The sequence below is a fragment of the Mirounga leonina genome, unplaced genomic scaffold (genome assembly GCF_011800145.1).
Source record: "Mirounga leonina isolate KUSES-001 unplaced genomic scaffold, KU_Mleo_1.0 Mir_94, whole genome shotgun sequence".
Taxonomy (NCBI): domain Eukaryota; kingdom Metazoa; phylum Chordata; class Mammalia; order Carnivora; family Phocidae; genus Mirounga; species Mirounga leonina.
In genome coordinates this window covers 2247751-2264673 of record NW_023270855.1, presented here as the reverse complement: position 1 = coordinate 2264673, position 16923 = coordinate 2247751, and the positions used below count along the sequence as shown (strand labels likewise).

The 16923-nt window shown below is 52.2% G+C and overlaps 1 protein-coding gene across 2 annotated transcripts in view; it reads right to left on the bottom strand.

Moving 5' to 3' along the window:
• The window catches only part of EEFSEC (eukaryotic elongation factor, selenocysteine-tRNA specific), a 245714-nt gene that overhangs the window by 60645 nt on the left and 168146 nt on the right, over positions 1 to 16923 (bottom strand). Inside the window, exons 5-6 of one of the 2 annotated variants that reach the window (XM_034998286.1) lie at positions 10586 to 10657; positions 2652 to 3308 (exon numbers count right to left, since the gene is read on the bottom strand). In XM_034998286.1, coding sequence (XP_034854177.1) covers positions 2652 to 3308; positions 10586 to 10657 — 729 coding nt within the window. The remainder of the gene's footprint in view (positions 1 to 2651; positions 3309 to 10585; positions 10658 to 16923) is intronic. The other variant, XM_034998287.1, reaches the window with a different exon arrangement.

The following is a 16923-nucleotide window of genomic DNA, read 5'->3' as shown; positions in this document are numbered from 1 at the left end:
AGGGGCCCTGATGGCCCGAGTTCAGACTAGGAATAAAACTAGCTTTTTTTTTTGAGTAATTTTGTGTTGTTTGAATTATTTTTTACCATGCACATATATTACTTTTCCCAAATATTTACATATAATTTTAGGAGGAAGAAAGTGATCTATTTAATAATTTCAAAAAAAGTACATAGGAAAAGTAGTAACCTCCTCATTGAATTTTTTAAGGATTCAAAACAACGTATGCAACTAGTAATGGCACACAGTAGGTGCTGAGTAAATAGAGTAGGGATGGGGTGGAAGGAGGCAGGAGGCAGGTGTATTCCTGCCCCTGGGCCCAGAAGGGAATCTGTGGCACAGGACAGGTGTCCATTCAGCTAGGGCCTTAAGCGGCTGGTAGGGGGACCCTAGGTACCGTGCCCTTTCCTACCTTACAGGATCCCAGTCTCAGGACCCCTCCACACACCTCCACAGCCCTGTCTGAAGCAGTCCCTGGTTGAAGGGAGCCTTTCTGCTCAGGATGTCTAGGTGGGATCTGTCGACTGCAAGTCTGGGGCTCTTGTGCCTCCACTTCTGGCCTCCCTGGACTGAGGAGGAAAGGGCCGGTGGCCCCAGGGATGCCCTAGATTGGTGGTATGGTTTGGGTCAGCACATCTCCTTGGCTCTCCCCACTGCCCTTAGGAGGCAAGAGGCATTCGATAGTATGTTTACTTGCTCCTCACAAACCCACACTCCTCATTCTCGAAGGAAGTAATTGCTGCTCCACCACCAACAGGCCTGTGTGGGGCAATTAGACCTGTGAACTCATCAAGTGGGACATTACTCCATGACAGATATTTCACCAGAGAATAATTATGCTTCATAATACTGCTAATAAATCAAGCGAGACAAACGAGTGACGTGCACTTTATCACCTTCGTCTTCAATCAACATCTCAGGGCTGGCCCCCGGCTGATGGAGCCTTTGAGTGGCCCCCATGATTGGCCCATAAGCCCTCCTGGCAGCCCTGGGAGTTTAGGCTGCTGCTCTGCAGAGGAGGAAGCCAACATTCACAGATGGACAGACAGCAAACAGCAGTGGGGTGGGGGGGTGTTGGACGGGACGACACAGACATGGCTCCAGTTCCAGGACTCCAGCCGCAGTGCAGGGTGACCAAGCCTGTCCAGCTGAGCGGGCAAGGTTGGCCTCAAAGTGGAAGGCCTGAGATTACAGAGCTGAGGATCCTGAGTTTTGGATGGACTGTGAGGGGGTAAGTAAGAAACTTCTACTGATTCCCCCTCAGAGGGCAGGTCTAGATACAGTCAGGAGAGGAAGGGAATCGGGCCTGAGCACCAGGAAGAATCCTGAGACAAGGAGGAGGAGAGTGGGAGTTCCTGCAGTGACAGAGTTCCAGAGAAGAAACATGGAGATCTGAGAGAGGGGAAGGAGACAGGGTGGGCATTGGTGGTGGAAACCCCGACCCTGGCTGGTACCCAAGGCCCTGACACTTTCTCCTGAGTGCCTGCTCGGTAAGGGTCAGACCCCATGCTGGAGCCTATGCTGACTTGGGCAGGGTGCTGCACCGGGAGGGGTAACCCTCATCCTGCTGTCTAAGGAACAGAACTGCAGTCCTGCTGAGGAGGCAGACTCCACTGGAACCTGAGCTTCCCAACACTGAGGTCTTAGCACAGCTAAGCTCTGAGCTCACCCGGCTCAGAGACGAGTCCCAAGACCACTCACAGCCACCCCTGCCCTGCAGGGGCCCACATCAGGGAGTGAGGTTTGGACAGACGTTTGGACATTCTCCACCCATCTCTACAAGGCCCGGGAGGCAGGGATTCCCACTGAGACCTACAGTGATAAGACAAAGGAGGGGGGGCACCTGACAGAAGGTAATCCCAGGACTTCAGGACCCCTTTAGGCTCTAGGCTACCGCAACTGCCCACTCTCATGAAAGGCCTGTGAACCAGACTGGCTCACCCATGTCTAAAGACCTGCATCTGGTGATGATGCCAGGCACCCGAGGAAGCCAGCAGCCTGGCCCCTCTCACTCTGTCACCTTCCGGTACCTTCCCACCTCTTGCCCTCTGGCACCCTGCCACCATCACTCCTCACTTCCCCCACCCCACAGGGTGAGGACACGCTTGGCCAGGCCTGCCTTGCATTGACCAGCTATGCTCCCTCTGTCGATATGACTGGCATATCTGTTGATATGACCCAGCAGCCACCCTGCCTAATGGAGGCTCAGCCCCCACTGAGGCCACGAGAGCGAGGGCCTGCTCATCAGGCTGTGAGGCGCAAGGCCCGGCCTCTTATCTGAAGTTCAAGGAGGCCACTGATCCTGCTGGCTTCTGGCCCAGGTGAAATGCTGCTGTCTGAAACCAGTTTGTGTGAGGGACCAGGGCTGCTCTGCCCTACACAGGCCACCTCCACCACCAGAGTAGAGGGCAGGGATGGGAGCAGGTGCAGTGGGGCTCCCCTGCCTTGGTTCAGGCCCCGCTCTGTGACTGAGGGTTAGCAGAACTCAGGCCACTCAGCCACTCTGGGCCTCAGTTTCCTTGTTTTAAAATGTCAGAAGTTGGGACCAGAAGCCTCTGAGGTCTTCCTGGTTCTCATCACAGACTCCAACTGTGTCCATCCCGGCTACCAGAGCCCGACAAGGAAGGATGATGGGTGGAGGGACTGCTTACCCGTTCTACAAGGCCATGTTTGTGCTTGAGCTTATACACTTTCAGCCTGGGCAAGAAGCTCTCAGCATAGTCCTTGTCCTCCAGCCCATGGAGCAGGACACCATGGAAGGCCAGTCGGCACATGTTGGCATGAATGTCCGCATCTAGCCTGGAGCCAATCACCAGGCACAGCCGAGGGCAGGTGACAGGCTTCTCAAATTCCACGAGGGCCCACTGCTGCCGAGCGCAGCGGCCTTCTGTAGCCTGGCCCGTCTTCTTGTTAGCCTCATCACTCTCTGTCGCCGCTGGTGCCAAATCCTTATCTAGGTACTGCTCCTGGAAGAGGTATTCTCGAGAGAAGTCGAAGGAGTCCAGCACAGGCTCATGGTCAAAGCTATCGGGGGCAGGGCTGAAGAACATCAACCGGCCCATGACTGTCTCATGGCCCACCGTGATGTGGAACTTGGCTTTGGTCTGCAGGGGCCCCCGGAAATACGGGATCTTCTCCACAGAGATGATGGCTGCGTGGACAGTGTGCAGGGACTCAGGGGCACACACCAGGCCACGCTCCAGTAGCTTGGGGTCAAACTGGGTGACGCAGATGCCCAGTCGGTCTCCCTGCATGGCTGAGGTGACAGGCATGTGAAACATCTGCATGGACTTCACCTTCTTCACCACCTGGTGGGTAGCAAAAGAGAAAGCTCATGAAACGAAGAGCCTTGAGGCTGGGGGGAAGGGCTCCAGCTGGAGAAGTCCCTATCCCAGTACTGCCAATACTCACTTGGCCCCTGGCAAGGCAACCCAGAGGAGCTCTGGGGCGCTCAGACTCCCCTTGGCCAGAGTAAGCTCCACCCTGCAAACACGAGGCCCACAGGGCACCCTGGTCCAGGATGTGGGCGGTGGTCACGGCAGCCAAATCCTGAGCTACCTTAGCTCCCTCCATCCTAGTCACTACTCCACCCCAGACTCCATTCCAGCACTTTCTTGCCTTGAGCCCTCTGTAGAGGCTTGTCACCATACGCAAGATGGCTCCCTAGGTCCTCAGACTGCCAAACTATGGCCATCTGTCCTTGAAAGCCCAGGCCAAACCCCACTGCTCTAGAAAGTCTACCCTGACCCCCAGTGGGCAGGATCTGTCCCTCTCTCTTTGGTGCTACCCCAGCCCTTTTGAGTCATACACAGCCTGCTCTGCTGTCTCTGCCTATTCTGCACCAATCTGCCTGCTAGCCTGTGGGCTTGGGCTTCTCCAGGGCAGGTCACACTGAGGGACTACAGTGTGCCAGGGACTGTTCTGGGGGTAGGAATAGAGTGAGAAACGGCAACAAAACTACATATACATTTAACATTAACTAAGTTTGTACTGAGGGAATTAATATGTAAGACTTTGCGTATAAATACATAACAATCATATACATTATGATATATAAAGTACTATATTACATGTAATATGTATACCGTATATAACATATAGAGAAGGCCTAGGGTGTGGGGGGAGGTCTGGCTTTTTAGAGCAGTGGTCAGGGAAGACTTCTCTCGAGGTGATGACTCAGCTAAGACCTAATTATAAGAAGTTATGTGAAGGTCCAGAAAAAGATAGTTCTGAACAGGGGAGCTAATGAATGTATAGGCCGAGGATGGAGGCTCCGTGGGTCTGAGAAATAAACAAAGAGGCGGGAGGGCTGCAGCAGGGAGGGCAGGGAGGAGAGGGCAGGCCGGAAGTCGGAGAGGAGTTTAGGCAAAGGAGTAACCGGATCTTATCTCTGTTTGGAAACCACCACACCAACTACTACACCAGGCAGATTTCTGTACCCACAGTTTGTAAATCAGGAACAGACATAGGAAAGGCTCTAATAAACGTTCATGAAATCAATGAACATTCCTAAGATCCACTGTCGGAGAGGAGATGAGATCACGCTTAGCGCAGCAAAGAAATGGGTAATGTATTTCAGAAAACCTCATAAAAATTTGTTAAGTTAAAGACACTTTGGCCTTCAGGTTGCAAGCATCCCCATCTGCAAAGCCCGGGTGTGGGGAGCACTCGTTTTCTCCCTGGATAAAGAGAGAATGCTGAGCGGCTCCGGGTGCAGGAGGCCAGGCCCTTTCTTGGAGAGCCATAATACTCAAGTGTTTGTTTAAAGATCATTAACTACCTAACCAAGAGGTCAGGGGGCAGAGAAAGTGAGAAGTGCGGTGTCAAAAGCCACAGCCAAGATCAATCAAAGAGAAACATAAAACATCTCTGAAATGGTCTACAAGGGCAATGGGAAACTAAGATTTTCAGGAATGCACCTCAGAGTAACTGGAGAATATTATCTTACACTAAGCGTCTGCCCAGCGAGGCAGGCCCCGAATCACAGCTCTTCCCCCCGAGGCCTGTAGCCGCCGGGTGAGCTGTCCTCTGGCCCCCACCCCACCAATCTCCCTTCTCTAGGCCAGCTTTCTAAAACACATGTCGGATGATGCAATTCCTTGGCACTGACTTCTACACGGGCTCCTCTCTTGCACATCACCACTTTCAAACCTTTTGGGTATAGCTGTTGTGAGCAGGAAGATCCTTTGGTCATGTGAAATTCTATGGGGAATCAGCCCGCTGGCCGCCACCCCCCCACCCCCACACTGGGTAAGCTGCTCAGGGAGGGTAGGGGCTCTTGCACCTCCTGACATCCCCTCTGCTGCCCCACCAAGGACTTCTGCTTGCCTGGCTTCTCCACATGGCCTTCCCTGGAGCCTCCCACCACATGGCCTGCCCCAACACGTGAAGCCACAACCAGGGGAAGCTTGAACAATTCCCTACATACAGAACCACATATTTGTTTTGCCTGTGAGGACCCTTCTCCCTGGGACTTCTTCCACCTAAAATTCCTGTTCATGTCAGAGGACCTCCTGAAACGGCTTCCCTGCTCACTCCAGACTGAGCTGGTTACTCTCCTTGGGTTGCTCTGAACCTGACTTCCTGTGTTGCCATTGCTGCTTTATGGTTCTGCCAGTCTGTGCCTCCTCGTACCTACTGAGTTAAATCACGATAGGGTAAATATCCATGGCCCCATCATTCACCCTGAGAACTAAAACATTACCAATAACTTCACTCTCCTTCTGTGCTCCTTCCCCACCTAGTGCTCCTGCCTGCCCGCCAGCTGGAGGCAACCACTCTCTTGAATTTGGTGTGTGGCATTCCTTTCTTTTTATATATATACGTGTACATGGTTGTGCGGAGGCTCACTACATATGTAGTACATATGCCTAACCAATACTTTGTTTTCTGAGTGTTTGAACTTTAGAGTTCTTGCCCGTGCTGCCTACACCTGCAGCTCATTTGTTGCTGATGCTGTATGTCGCACGGCACACACAGACCCCCATTCAGCCTCCTACTGATGCGCACATGGGTCATTTCCAATTTTTCCCTGGAAAACGATGCAATGAATTCCCTCTCAAACAAGACTCCCGCCTGATGCACAGTGCAGGGAGGGTTCTGGAAGACGCGGGCCCTGGACCAGAACTGCTGGGTCAGGAGCAAGTGAGGGCTCATGTCTGCTAGATAAATAAAGTACCAATGTACGCTTCCACCCACAGGCCAGAGACTCTCAGTGGATCCGGTTCTTCTCCAGTGTCTGGCATGGCCAGATTTCTTAATTTTTGCCTATCAAACTTGTGTATTTCCCCTTTTAAATCCAGGTTCCGGGGCACGTGGGTGGCTCAGTCGTTAAGCGTCTGCCTTCGGCTCAGGTCATGATCCCAGGGTCCTGGGATCAAGCCCCGCATCTGGCTCCCTGCTCAGCGGGAGGCCTGCTTCTCCCTCTCCCACTCCCCCTGCTTGTGTTCCCTCTCTCTATCAAATAAATAAATAAAATCTAAAAAAATAAAAAACAAAAAAATAAATCCAGGTTCCTACTGCTGTACCTTGGTGCCTAGTGCAGAGGCTGGCTGACAGATGCTGTTTATGGCAGACCCAGCTAAACATCCAGCCCATCCAAAGAGAATGGCTGCATCTGATTCTGGAAGAGAAATGCCCCCCATGGCAAAGAAAGCATGGAGTGGAGATTCCGGAGCGGCTGGGGCCTGAGCAAGCTCCTGGTGTTCAGGATGCTCCCTGGGACAGAGGCGCAGGGCCCTCACCACCCTGATGGCCCCCACCCCCCACCATCAAGCCCATCTCCAAGCAGGCTTCATTAAAAGCATGTTCCTTTCAACGGGGCTTGTGTTCTTAGGACTGAAATAATAAAGAATGCTTTAAGAGGGCACTGTGAAGAGCAGAAAGACAAATAACTGTGCAAATCAAGATTTCAAGGGCCCAGACAGGAAATTGTGAAACAGATAAGACAGGGACAGGGTGGCGTGGCACGACCGTGGGCTCTCGTGGGTGCGTGCGGCGGCGGCCACGGCAGCAGCACGCAGCCTCGCGGACAAGCCCACATTCTTCAAGATGGCCTTTAAGAATGTGAGAGCCCATCTGGGACACCGAAATGCGGGAAGTAGTTATGCCAATTCCAGAATGGGAAAAAAACAGGCTTTCCTTTCATTCACTGGCCAACTTTGAGAGAGTCCATCCATCTACTCAACAACTCACTCATATTTACTAATATCCAAGTTGAGTGGCAGAGGCAGTATATGTACATTCACTCAACACGTATTTATCAAGTTTCTCTCATGTACCAGGCCCAGGCCCCAGCGTGATACAGGGCGAGCAGAAAAGACTCTGGAGTCTACTGCTGGGGGTCGGGGCAGAGGGAGCTTATAAAATCATCAACTAATAAATGCAGATTACAAAACCATGGAGAGGTGCTATGGGATAGAATAACTGGGTGATGCAATCCTTCCTGGGTCATCAGGGAGGGCTTCCCTGAGGAGGTGGCGCTAAAGCTGAGACCAGAGGGAGTAGAAGAAACCAGCCACAGGGGCTCCAGGCAGAGGGAAGAGCAGAGCAGGTCTGAGGCTCTGAGGTGGGAAAGAATGTGGCCTGTTTGAGGGATTGAAAGGTGATGGGCTGGCTGGCGGGGTGGGGGCCAAGGGCAGTGGCATCAGGTTGGAGACATGGGCCCACCACCTTCACCATGAGGACAATAGAAGCCCCCGGTGGTTGTGGTGGCCTGGGGTTGAGCAGAGGAATGTCACCTGCTCTCACATGCTTTGACAAGGTCACTTTGGCTACACGGTGTGGCGAAATAAGAAAGGAAAGAGGGAAAGCAGCAAGGGAGGAACTCTGAGAGTTCTTTGTGCAGTACAAGGCTGGGGTGTACTGGCAGACCGGATGCGGGGACAAGGGAGACCCTGGCACACGAGGACGGACCCCCAGGCTCCGGCTGGAGGGACAGCCTTGCGCTGCAGGGAGGAGGGGCCGCTGAGAGATCTGTGCCTGGGAGAGGTCCGTGAGGCGGCCGGCAGCAGGTGCGCACAGAGATCGCAGCTCCAGGAGAGGCGGAGGCTGGGGGCTAGACAAAGGAGGCTCACGCACCTAACTGCCTCTGGCCTTTCCCCCTGGAGGTCTACCAGGTTTCCACCTCCAGCCTACCACATCTGAGACTCCTCTCCTTCCATCTGTCTGTCTCAGAAGTGGCAGCTGTGTGCTTCCGGCTGCTCGTGTGAAAACTGTGGGTTCCACCTTGGCTCTTCTTGTTCTCTCGCACACGTACCCAGCCATCGGGCGCTCTAGCAGACTTCGCCTTCTCAACAGAGCCAGTGCCCGAGCCCTTCTGCAACCACTGCCCACCCTGCTCCCAGGCCCACCTGGCTTTGATTACTGCCCATTTCCCTGCAGCCTGTTCTCCACAGAGCAGCTTATACATAAGATATGACTCTGCACTTTCGCCTCCAAGCCCTTTACTGTATAACTAACATCCTTGCTGGGACCCCAAGGTCCCACAGTTGGCCCCTGTCATTTCTCTGACTTTGTTACAATTCCCCTGCAGCCCCTATTCACGTCACTTCAGTCACATGAGCCTTCTTACTTCTTGCTCCTGAAACATGCCAAGTGTGCTCCTACCTCAGGGCCTTTGACTGGGATGCTCCTCCCCCAGATGCCCTATTTCTCTTCCTATCCACTCAAATGTTTCTTTATCAGAACCCATCCTTGACTCCACAGTAAGAGCTCCCCATACCTATCTTCTTTTCTTTGTTTTATTTTTCTTCATAGCACTCATCGCTACGTGACATATCATATATTTGCTTACTGACTGTCCCTCCCACACTGGAATGTAACCTCCACGAGGGCGAGGGCTTTATTTTTATTTTCTTTAACTTCTGTTTCTATCTTCAGTGCCCAGCGCAGACATATAGAGGCCCTCGACACCTATTTGTGGAATGAATGAATGCAGCCATGGATGGGTGCAGTATTGTCCCTGCCCCCAGGGAGTTCCAGTCTGGGTCTGGGATGTATACATCTACAAAGGCGCATGGAGGTACATAGCCATGCTGTGAGAGCAGGGCTGGCCCTGAGGCTAGCTAGGAGTTGGGAGGTTCCGGACAACCAAGGGGAAGGAGCCTTCCAAGCCTCTCCGAGGAACGCAGGTTTCTCTGGTGGGGCGCAGTTAGGATGGTGGCAGAGAAGGCAGGTGGCAGAGCAGGGAGGTGGCTCTGCGTGGGACCGCCAGGCAGGCCCATGCCCTGAGCTCGAGTCAGAGAGGGGATGGTGGCTGCCAAGTCTCTTCCTCTTGTCCTTCCCCTCTTTCTGGCACCAAGCACTTCTGGGAAAGGGAGGATGGACCCACAGAGAGAGGGAGGAAGGAATACATCAAGCAAGCAAACAATTTTTAAAACTCAAGTTTGTGCTTGCTAAGCAATTTGGCCCTTTCTGACTAACAAAGAGGCTTTATCATCATCTGGGTCAGTTATTCTTCATGAAAACCCTACAAGGCAGGTCAATATTTTTACATTTAATTTTAGGGATGAAGAAACAGAGGTTTTTGATGTCTCCAAGGTCACAAAGCAAATAGGCTGAGACTTGGGACAATGAGTACAGGGACTGCAAGGCAGGCCTGACATCCCACGGCTGGTCTCTGGACCAGCTAAGCAGAAACTGTGCCCAGGCGGTGGGCGCTGGGAGCAGAGCGCCAGGCTGCTCTAGGTCTGGAGGACCATCGATGTGGATGCCCATGTGGTGAGAACCAGAAAGATGGCTCCAGGGAAGGGGCAGAGGGAAGACTCCACTGTGAAGGGACCCTGCTCAGGGGTAGAAGGAAGCCGAGACTTGGGAGTGGTGGGGACAGACACAGCTCAGGCCCTCCCTCCCCTGCCCAGGCCACTATGGCTGCCCTGGCCATGGTGAGCAACGGCCTCCTCCTGGCCAAGCACAGCAGACAGCTTCAGAGCCAACTTCTCAACTGCTTTGCTCCCTCCTAGCCGCCATCATGTCTGTGTTCGGGTAGCACAGTGCTCAGCACAGGACAGACACTCAGAAAATGTCTGCTGATGGAGTAGATGAGCGGGCAAAGGAACCCTCTGTGCACTCCCAGGCCTGACACACTCAGATACCCCTTCTGGTCTTCTGAGCATCTGAAGCATAGTTCTCCAGCATCCTGAGGACTCTGTAGGGTACTATACTCAGAAGGACCTGGTCTCTGTTTTGGAGACTACTGAAAACCTCCAAAAGAAGTGGCTCAAGGTGGAAATCATAAAGCGTTCATCTCTGCTCTTCACAGCACCTTGCATGGAATAGTGGTACCCAGCTAATGCTGGATTCCATGATTTTACCCCATGACCTCTACAGAGAGACCCTCAACATTGGTCAGATACCTACACGTGATGACGCTCTACAGACATGAGCAACCTTTTAGGTGGCTAACCATGATCTCATTTTATAGACAAGGTAACTGAGGTCCCAGAGGTTAAGACATTTATCCACAGCATCCAGATCTGCCCACCATGAAAACCCAAATTCTTTTACTATATCATGCCATAAAAACACATCTACTCCACCATGGAAATCCAAATGAGTTACAAGCACTGTAGTGAGGTTCACTCACACGCGGGGAGTTCTTTGGCAGCATTCCTTCTGCGGGGTAAGAAATGGAGAGGCCCAGCGACATCAGAATACACTGCAAAGGAACAACAGTGTTTAGGGTCCTCCCGGCATTCTACGGAATCAACAGATGCTTCAAAGAAGTGGACAATAGCCTGCGCTTAGCAGTTTTTCTGATGTGCAGAGATTTTTGTAATAATGGTCCTGGCTGTAATGAGATTGGACCTCTATTATCCATTTTCGTTCCACTAATGAGCCTGGAAGCTCCTGGCTGTGCCAAAGGCGAGGGTCGGGGCCTTGCAACTTCATCATTACTTAATAAAATGTAAATCGGAGAGGAAAAGAAACACACAAGGTTTGACACTAATAAGCTTACAGCAGGATCAGTTACTTCAATTCAAAGAGGTTCAGACCGGAGGGGGAAAAATGAAATAAGCTTTTAAAGATCAGTCTAGGTTTGGCTCCATCAGACCTAACCAATTTTGTTTAATAAGGTTTCAATTTGGCTGCTCTTATTTCTCCCTCTTCTTCGAGCTAGGCCGGGTACAGATAAGGCATCCCCCCACCCCACCCCAGCCTAATGCATTAATTGCCTCTCACACAAAAAGCCAAACTCGGGACTCTGCACTAGGAGAGAGCAGTGTGGGCCCCTGGGGGCAGCCAGCACCTCCCCTGCTGGTACAGACCCCGGCACCACCTCTGGGACTGCAGAAGAGACCACCACATGGATCCTGGGGACTCCATTCTTACCCACTTGTTTTTTAGAGAAATGAAAACCATCACCAAAGGTATGGGGAATCAAATGACATCAGAACCACCTGTGTTCCCACCCTGAAACTGACCGCTAAGATGTGTCACTCGTACTTCATGCTGACAGCAAGCTGAAGAGCTCTAGTCCCATTTCCCTCCTCGACTCCCTGCAATTACTTTCATGAATTCCTTATGTGTCCTTCTATTTTATACATTTTGACCCATGTGTGTGTCCCCGGATAGTATATATATTTGTTAGTTTATACAAATTGTCCCATATTATTGCTTCACTCCCACTTGCCTCCTTCCTTCTGTATTATGTTTCTGACATCTGTTCTTCCTAGGAAATAGAGATACCGATCTATGTATCTATTTAGCATATATTTATCTAAACAGAGATACTGCTATCTCTGTACATATCTAGGTGATTCTTTTTGACCACTGCGTGTTATTTCTTTGTAGGAAAGCTCCACCTTTTATCCATGCCGTCACCAATGGACACAAGTTGCTATTTTTGCTGCTAGAGATGATGTTGCAGTAACCGTTCCTATACACATGGCCCCGTCCACACGCACAGCGTTTTTCTAGCATGGGTATCTGCGTGGAAGGCTGGCGTGGGGGCTATAGTCCAGTGTCGCCAAGTCTCACCGATTGCTTTCTGAAGTGGCCGGCTTCCACCCACATGGGCAGTGCAAACCCTCGCCAGCACTTGGTATTGCAGGCATTTTAACTGTTGCCAGGCTGATGGATTAGGCATGGTGTCCCATTGCTGTCTTCATGTGCATTTCTAGGGCCAGGCTCCTCAGAATCTCTGCTGCTTCTAGTTCACCCAAGATAAACTGATGAAAGCCCCTTGTCTCCTGAGACCCTGCCAGGCCCCAGGGACTTCATGGGCATGCTCCTGAGCCCACATGGCTCTTGGAGGTAGGAGCGATGCACTGGAGGGGCAGGGAGGAGATGAGGTAGAGGAGATCTGCCCCTCCTCGCTGTCCTGGCTCTCCTCCTAGGCTTCCTGCCCTCTGAGCACCGGTGCCAGGAAACGCAGTCCTAGCAGCACTCAACACACTTCTCCTTCCACCTGGCTGTGTCTCTGCGGAACTGTGCTGGCTGACCAGAGGTGGGATCTGTTCTACGCAAAAATTCCATTGGGGCCTCAACAAAAGACCAACTGGCCCCTGGGGAAAGAGGGGAGGGAGCCAAGGAGAACTTCCTCTCCGAGATCCCTGCTAAGAAATAAGGAATGCCCCATATGAAAAGGAAAAGAGGATCTTTAGGAGCCTGGGGGCCCACAGACCCCCAAAGACCCAATTCTAGGATTAGAGATGGAAGGGGGCTTTGCCTGTCTGCATGTCTGCCTGCTCTGGCTCTTCTCCTGGCCCTGGGCGCCCAGGCCAAGTTCCCACTCCCAGCAGGGCCCACATGCATCTTCCCCACCTGCACACCTCTCCCACTGAGACCAGCTCGGGGCACCCGCTCAGGGCCTTGGAGCACCCTACAATGTTCTTCATGGCACTCGCAGCACCTTAATCATTTCCACTATGTGCCTGTGCATTCTGTTGTTTTCTGTGGGGCTCCCGTGCCACATGGACAGCTGCCCATGCATAGGTTGGATTTATTTTGCTCACCACCGCCCTCCATGTGGCAGCCGGGGAGGAAGGGAATGGATTTGGTTTCCTACCACATGGCCCAGGAAAGGCCCCTGCTCCTCCATAGCGACCTCGCAAACAAACCCTGGTTATGAACCTCCCAGTTGCTGCAACAATGGAGAACCGTAAAAGTGACAAGGGGTCTGCCAGGAAGCTTTATGCTCCTCCTCCCAGCCACCCTCCACGCATTTGTCATCCCATAAAACTTTAAATTGAATTATACCAATGTTTGAGTCTTCTGTTTTCCATACAACTGGGGCTTTAATTGTTTTTAATGATATCCCTGGGCTTTTTGGGGGGTAAGGAATCCTTGGGAGGCAAGCCAAGGGAGCCAGCTCTGTCTTCGGGGCAGGGCCCAGAAAAGCCCTCTGTGGAGCTGCGAGCATGACCACACCTGTGCGGGTGGGCCTGCGCAGAGAACCCAGACGGGCTTGGGTCTCAAAGGGTGGGTCCCAAGTCTCCCCTTTCCTTCAGTCCTCTGTGAGTGCTCCCCCTCTCCCCCATGGCCCCTGCTCCTGGGGGGGTACACCAGGCCCTGTGCTCTAGCTCTGAGCTTTGGGCAAGTTTCATGACCTTTCCAAGGCTCAGTTTCTTCATCAGTAAAATGGGGCTAATACAACCTAGGCCACGGGGCCTCTGTGAAAGATTTAAGGAGGCGGCATGCACCTACTATCTAGTGGAGCACTTGGAGAGTGCCAGGTCTTCCAGTGAACACGGTGGCCCCAGCCCCAACTCACGGTCCAAACCTAAGCCTCTGGCTTTTTCCTCATCCTTTAAAGGTTGCCATTGCTCATAAATGAGAAATCCTGAAATTCGTCTGCCCCACACCTACAGTTTCTTCCCATTCCTGGTCCCCATTTCCCACGCAGACTCCCCCAGCAGTCACCCCTTGCCCATGTTTCTGCCAGGTCACCCGCCTAGTATAGAGCCCGGGTCATACAATGCCCTTGCTCAAGCCCGCCCAGGCTCTGGGTGTCACGCTCACTCTCTGGCTGGCACTCAGCCCACCCTCCTCTCAGCCTGGCCTCCTTCCATGTCGATGCCCCGGCTCACTCTGAGCCTCTGCTCCTGCTTATTTATCCACCTTTCACAGTGGGCATTCTTCAGGGTCTGCTGCCAATGTCATCACCTGCATTCCCTCAACACACATACTAGTAGCACCTGCTACCAGGCAGGCCCTTCACTTGACCCTGGGGACATAGGGGAAGCCATGGCCTTTGCCCTCTATGACTCCACACTCACTGTGGGGAGCAGGTGTATAAAGGGCTATTTAGAACACAGTGTGTTGAGTGCCACTAGAGGGGCTCAGGGGGCCTGCAGAGAGAGGAGGTGACATCTGAATTGGATTTTGAAGGATGATGCCATGCAAATGAGATTAGGAGAGACAGAATGGGTGCATGGGGAAGGGGTTGTGGGGAAAGTGCAAGGAGGTGCCAGCAGGTCTGGGCAGAGTTCTATGGGGTAGGGTTCAAAACAAGATGAAGCTGATGCTGAGGCAGGGCTCTGAGGGGGCAGCAGCCCCTTCTCCCCATCTGTGCATCTTGTCCTGATGAGGCAGGGTCTGCCAATACAGAAGGGATTCAGGAATAGCCCGTGGAACGGAGTTCCAGGAAAAGCAAGGCTGGGGTTCTCACTTCCCGATACCTCCCAGGGAGAAACCTGCGCATGTGAGCACAAGATAAGATGGTCACCACGGCAGAGGTAACAGCCACGGAGACCGGGCAGTGGGCCAAGAGTCCATCCATGGCACATGGCAGTGGGCAGTATGGAATGTCCATGCTCACAAATGCAGGCACTGTCAGGCTCTGTATAGAGTGACGGGGTGAGGCCAATATTGGGCAAAAACAGAAAAAGTGCAAAAACCACACGACATGCTACATTTACAAAATGGCATCATGTATTTTTACGTATACATATGTATTGCATAGAGAAGGGTTTTGAAGGGTACACTCAAAAGAATTAACAGGCGCCTCCTCTACACCAGAGGCCAGGATGGGGTGTGACAGAACAGGCCCTTTCCCCTTAACTGAAAAGTTTCACTTTGGGGACATGCAGGCATTCATAAACTGGTTATATAATTAAAAATTAATTCTTTAAAAATAAAAGGCAGACATTCTAGTCAATTAAATTTAATACAATCAGGTTCCAATCAATTCACTCAACGAAGACTGACAGTTTGCTCTGAGCCAGACTCTGTGAGGGTGCTGGGCCAGGAGGAGCAGTAAAGGGAGGTGGGCAGGGTGGGAGAGGCCCCAGGAGAATAAGACACACTCCCTGGTCTCCCTGCTGAGTGCTGTAACCCCAGACTTGAGTCTCGCCTTCCCCAACAACACCCTGAAGCTACAGCGGCAGGACGAGAAGCCAGTAGGCCCCCTAACTAAAGCCTGGCCCAACCTCCCTTCTCCACATGGGAAGACACTGGGGACTCTGCTTGAGGCAGCTGGCACAGAATGGGAGACTCTCTCATTTCTCCTGAAACCTGGAAACAGTCATGCCACCTGCCAAGAGGGGGAGGACAAAAGAGGTAACACAAGGCTCTGGGTTCCTACAAAATAAAAGGGAAAAGTGGCACAATGGGGGATGCAACCACTCTGAACAACCCCAGCTCCATGCAGCACCCAGACCAAGAGCCAGCTAGCAGGAGGGGTGACCCCAGGCCAGGCCTGAGAGCCAGGCACTCTGAAGACACAATTGTTTTGTCCTCAACCTGAGTGAACCCACCTTCACGCCACCCAGGTGCCCAATGGGAAGTGCCTGTTCTTCATGAAGTGGTCTGGAGACAAAGACACACTGCCCACGACCAGAACCCTCATGGCCACTCAAGATCACCCTGGTCCAAGCCTTTCTAAAAAGGCTAATTGTTTCTACATTTTACGTCTAAGAATCCCACCCCTAGGAAACTCTCTGAAAGGCAAAGATGGGTCACTAAAATATTCACTTCACTATTCTTTATGATAACCACAAGACGGTGACAACCCAGCTGCCCAACAGAAGACGAATGGCGAAATAAACAGCGGATGAGATGTTGTGTAAGTAATCAAATATACAAAGCAATTTTATCAGCACGGAAATACGCTTTCTCTATAATACTGGACAACTAATTGAGGCATAAACATATTTAAAATATAATTGTAACTGTAACTAGCAGTTGCCTCTGGGTGATGGGCTTCTCAGTGAGTTTTGTTTTCCAGTTTCTTCATACTTCCTGCAGATTTCTAGAGTGATCACGTATTGCTTTGATTTAGGAGGAAAGGCTTTTAAAAACCTAAGTTAAAGGAAAAAGGAAGACCATCCCACCAGGCTGCAGCGATGTGTCATCTCTGCAGAAGGTCGGGTTCCTTCCCCAACCAAACGCCCTGGCCTGGGCAGCCTGCATCAGGCAGGCATCCTGCCAGGCACTCTGCATGTTCTTGCCCAGCCGCACAATCACCCCTCCAGGTAGGTGGTGCTGTCACCACCATTTGACAGATGAGGAAACAGTCAGTAACCTGCTGAAGGCCACTTGGCTGGCAAATGGGGAAATGAGGATGCAAACCTAGCAATGCCTGGCTCTGAAGTGTAAGCTCAATGGCCTACAGCTCAGGCTACGACTGAGCGTGGAGCACAGAGGCCTGGCCCCAGAGCTGTGGCAAAGTGGGGAAGCAGTCACAAAATGGCTCAGTGTTGGCAGAGGCTACAACACAGGGGTGGCAGCAGTGGGGCCCAGACGCACTTGGAGGACGGAAGAAGGCCACCTCCAGGCAGAGAGCAGGGCGGGTGGGGAAGGTCTAGGGCTGGGCCTTGCCTGTGATAGGGAAAACTGCGTCTGACTGGCCTTTGTCTTCTGTCATGAAGCCACCTTCTAACGACAAAACAAAAATCAAAGTAAGGTCTGTCCAGGAAGGAGAGGCAGTCTCATGTTTGGAAGTCTTGAAACAGTAACAGGAAGGGTACCCGGTACCAAAGA